A 4,522-nucleotide genomic window follows, 5' to 3' on the forward strand; every position below is an offset into this window, starting at 1 on the left:
CTGCGCGAACAGGGTGCGCAGAGGTATGCTAATACATACGTTGACAGGCAGGTAGAAAAGCCAATTAAAATGCTCGGACCGAGCGTTTTGATTGGACGAACATTTCTTGGTCCTACGCCTTCCACAGAATATATATATATACAGATAAATACATTTAGACCACTTAACTTAATGATTGCTATCGGGATGTGAAGAGACTTTCAACCAGCATAACAAAAAAAAATTCTGAAGACAATCACCTATTACACCTTTAAATAGACATCTTCTATGAATAGCATTTTTTATTATTATTATTTCTGGGTTGATTTTAAAATGTAATTTTGTAAAAAGCCTCAAATGAATGAACAGAATTTAAAAATTTGCATTAAAAAATGACAAACATTTTTATTTCTTGAAACCACAAAACAAAACAAAACAGCTACTATTATTTGAAAAACTAAATGTGTTTTTTAGAAAATGTGCTGCGACCAAATGCAGGAACATGTTATTACTAATAAATACATACATACATTCATCTGTTTCCACTTGCTGGATACTAAAATGTGACTGTGCCACATATCTAACATAAAGCATGTTTAAATGCATTAAAATCGCTTTTAACAGGTGTAATAAGCTGCTATCGGCCTGTGTTCATAAATACTCTGATTATGAACATTAGTGTGAAGAACAGAAAGACATCTGAAGTTAAAACGATAAACAGACTGACATATTTGCAGATGTGATAAATTCAGTGAAATAAAACAGAAGAGTTCTTCTTCATAAACTGCTATTTGAACTCAATTTGAACCTGATTTTGCCACATTACAGACTATCCTGCTGGGCATTAATTCAGTGCACCTTGACATTTTGATGGCTAATAAGCCTGTCTACTGTGCATAAGATGTGTTATGGTCTTATAAATACACATTTCTTTCTGTCTCTCTTTTCTCTCTTCTTTAAGGAAAGGCAAAAGGCCAACGCACAGTTTAATTATCAATTCAAGGCAAAACAAACTAAATTTGACATACCCCAACCTCTCAGATTTTCCATTCAAATTAACAGCTTCTCTGTATGAAAGGGTCTTGTGTACTTTGATTAAAAGGGTTAAAAGAGTTCCTGTGTGCAGCCACAGGGAGTGAGTGACTGTCTGTGTGAGTGACAGCAAAGACAAAAAATAGTGGCAACTGAGAAACCGGTGCATGTAAATCTTTTTCACATCAAAGGTGGGTCCTTTAGAAAACTGTGTTAATCTTCAAAGGACAAAAGCTGTTTAAACACCGAGGCTCACGCCGCAATAAGCGAGGGAGCGGACTACGGAGAGAGTCACTCCTTTCCTATTAATTCATTTAATAATACATGACAAATATTTACAGCACGGGACCGGGGAGACTCCACAGATTTTGTGCAGAATGGCTTTTTACTGAAGGCATGAGTAAGGTTTTTTGACGTGTAAAGTTGAAGTTTAAGCTTTACTGACATTTAGAAACCAACCTACACCCAAAACATCTGGCACTACATCTGGACTTGACACACAGAAACCTACCAAATAAATTGTAAATGCTAATGTTTGTTTACTTGGACAGAAATAATATCTGTCGGGATATTTGAGGGTGTTTAAATAATCACTTTAAAATGGGCTTCAGAGCAGTGCAAGGCAAATATACTTAAAAACGAGAACTAATTTAGGTAAACAAGTCAGGCGCCCAGACAGAAGAGCTTGTGTCAGTCAAAAAAAAGTTTGCTGTCAGCATTATTCCTTTACTTTTACACACTGCAGTTGGTGTGAAAGGGCCTTTACAAAAATACTGGTATTTCAATACCAAGCCAATGCTAAAAAAAAAAAAAAAAAAGTAGCGATATACGTCTTTCTACATTCTGTAATGCCTGTCTTGGCAAAGTATTAAGTGAATGTAAACCGGCATTATTACTCTAGCTCATCCTTGTATGATAAATTGCTTGTGATGTTCCTCATGTTTAAGTTGTTTTGTAAAATAGCATACTTAATGACTGAATGTAAAAGACTAAAAAAGGCCATGTTTTCATTCATGAAAAAATAACGACTAAAGTCAAAGAAAAGGAGAAAATCAGTCACTGCTTTCAAAACCGGTATCTAGTACCATGAAATTTCACTGGTAATGCACTGACTGCTGAATTTTTGACATGGTGACATAACTAATCAGTATACAACATACTGAAAAAACGGTAACTGCTGACTGTGTTCTAGATCAATACCCAACCATTACCAAGACAAATCAATGTAAACTAGCACACAAACAACAGTGACTGAGCTTGACTCACCTTCTCCTGCAGCTGATACTTCTGCAGCTCATCCAGTATGAAGTCCACCTGCCTGGCGGAGGTCAGAGAGGAAATGTTGCCGTCCAGGTTTTTACAGTAGTGCTGGGCATTATCATAACTCTCCTTACTTGCGTTCAGCCTCAGACATGCATCCCCAACCTGACTCCAACCCTCTCCGCACAAGTGTGCTGTAAAGAAGCAGAGAAATTCAGGATAAAACCAGGCTTCACTGTCCAAACTACGCCTCACTCACACAAGACCTCTGAACAATGCAAACAAACCATTCTGATTAGGATATTGATAAAAGGAGCTTTCTATACAGCCAAAAATAAGTAAATAAATGCAGTTACTTTCTATTCATTACAGAAAAAAAACATGTATCATGATTTTTCACAAAATATTTAGCTGTTTTCAACATTGATAATAATAAGAAATGTTTCTTGGGCACCAAATCATCATATTAGAATAATTTGTGAAGGGTCGTGTGACACTGAAGACTGGAGTGATGGCTGCTGACAATTCAGACTTGCCATCACAGGAATAAATAACATTTTACAATTGTCATATACAGTTATTTTAAATTGTAATAATATTTCACAAAATTACTGTATTTGTGGTCAAATAAATGCAGCCTTGTTTCAAATACAATAAAAAATCTTATCAACCCCAAACTTTTGAACAGTAAGTGTAAATCAAACTATATCTTAAAGTTAAGGACCATGCTACAATCTGGGGTTTGAACTCATTACTGTGAGCAGCTCTGAATAATTAACTGAGACAATGGTTAACCACAAACACCCACCCCTCACATTTCTGAAAAGAAAAAAACACAAGGAAAAGCACATGGTCATAGTCAATTATGAAACCACACAGCACTAAAAATAGCATAAAAATAAGCATCCCTTTCTTTTCAACTGTGTATTTTATAAAATGCGGGTTGATTATACTCTAAGATACAGGCTGTTATGTGATAAAGACAGAAATAACAGAGCGAAGAAAAAGAACAATAAACCCTGGGTTTCTTGACAGGCTGCTCAGCCATGAGTGGATAAATAGCTCAGCAAACTTGAATAATTACTGCACTTGGAACTGGCCTTCTGATCCAGGTCAGAACTCATACGTGATGTACTATACAGCTGCAAAGGTCGCCATTTTCCATGCTTGGATATACACGTCTTTACTACAGAGTTGATGTCCTTCGCAGATAAAGGTGTTAGTTTGTGTGTGTATGTATGCTTCCAATTGAGCTATCAGTCAGAAATATGACAGCTTAAAAATGAGTCTTTCTGGCTTATGTCCTTGAGAAGATCATGATATCAGACACAGAGAGACTGCAGGAGAACGGCCAGCTCAAACTTTCAATGTACATGAATTATGGCCATTTACTCACAAATTAAACTTTTCTTAACTTTTCTGCCCTTTACAAAATCATGTCCCCCAAAAATCATCATGTCAGCAAACCCGGGGTCAACAAATCTGAATGCACAAAATGATCACAGGTAGAGAGCACTTGTAACTGGCTGGTGTTCTGATTAGCTCAAATGTGTGGACCACTCCCTGTGCTGTTTTCAGAGATTAGGGCCATCAAAGAGACAGGTCAGGTGTGACACTTTTTTGACACTTCCACTACTGTTCAAAAGTTTTGGATCAGTGAGATTTTTTTTTATGATTTTTTGTTAAGACGTCTCTTATGCTCACCAAGCTTGCATCAAAAATACAGTTAAACTGTAATATTTTAAAATAGTATTACAATTTAAAAGACCTGTTCTTTATTTTAATATATTTAATATATACATTTTCAGCAGTCATTACTCCAGTCTTCAGAGTCACATGATTCCTCAGAATTCATTCTAATATGCTGATTTAGTGCTCAAGAAACATTCTCATCATTTTAACAATTGGAAACTGCTTCATATTTTTGTGGAAACGGTGATACTTTTTTTCCATTATTCTTTGATAAATATAAACTGCAAAAGAACATGTATTTGAAATAGAAGTGTTTTGTAACATTATAATGTCTTCATTATAATTTTTAATGTGTTCTTGCTGAATAAAAGTATTAATTTACTTTATTATTATTATTATTTTAATCTTACTAACCTTTCTAGATGATAACCTTGTAAACAATTGTTACACAGAAGAAATGTCTACTTTAACCACTGTTTATATGGACATGAAATTGCTCTGTCAGTACATCTATCCATTCATCCATACTTCAACTCACCATGCAAAGCGTGACATTCCT

General features: G+C 35.4%; 1 protein-coding gene across 1 annotated transcript in view; it reads right to left on the reverse strand.

The window, feature by feature from the left end:
• LOC107698718 (attractin-like protein 1) overlaps nt 1-4,522 on the reverse strand; it is a 286,058-nt gene that overhangs the window by 236,958 nt on the left and 44,578 nt on the right. Inside the window, exons 12-13 of the mRNA XM_016499821.1 lie at nt 4,502-4,520; nt 2,278-2,465 (exon numbers count right to left, since the gene is read on the reverse strand). Coding sequence (XP_016355307.1) covers nt 2,278-2,465; nt 4,502-4,520 — 207 coding nt within the window. The remainder of the gene's footprint in view (nt 1-2,277; nt 2,466-4,501; nt 4,521-4,522) is intronic.

The sequence above is a fragment of the Sinocyclocheilus anshuiensis genome, unplaced genomic scaffold, assembly GCF_001515605.1.
Source record: "Sinocyclocheilus anshuiensis isolate Anshui unplaced genomic scaffold, SAMN03320099.WGS_v1.1 scaffold1015, whole genome shotgun sequence".
Taxonomy (NCBI): Eukaryota; Metazoa; Chordata; class Actinopteri; order Cypriniformes; family Cyprinidae; genus Sinocyclocheilus; species Sinocyclocheilus anshuiensis.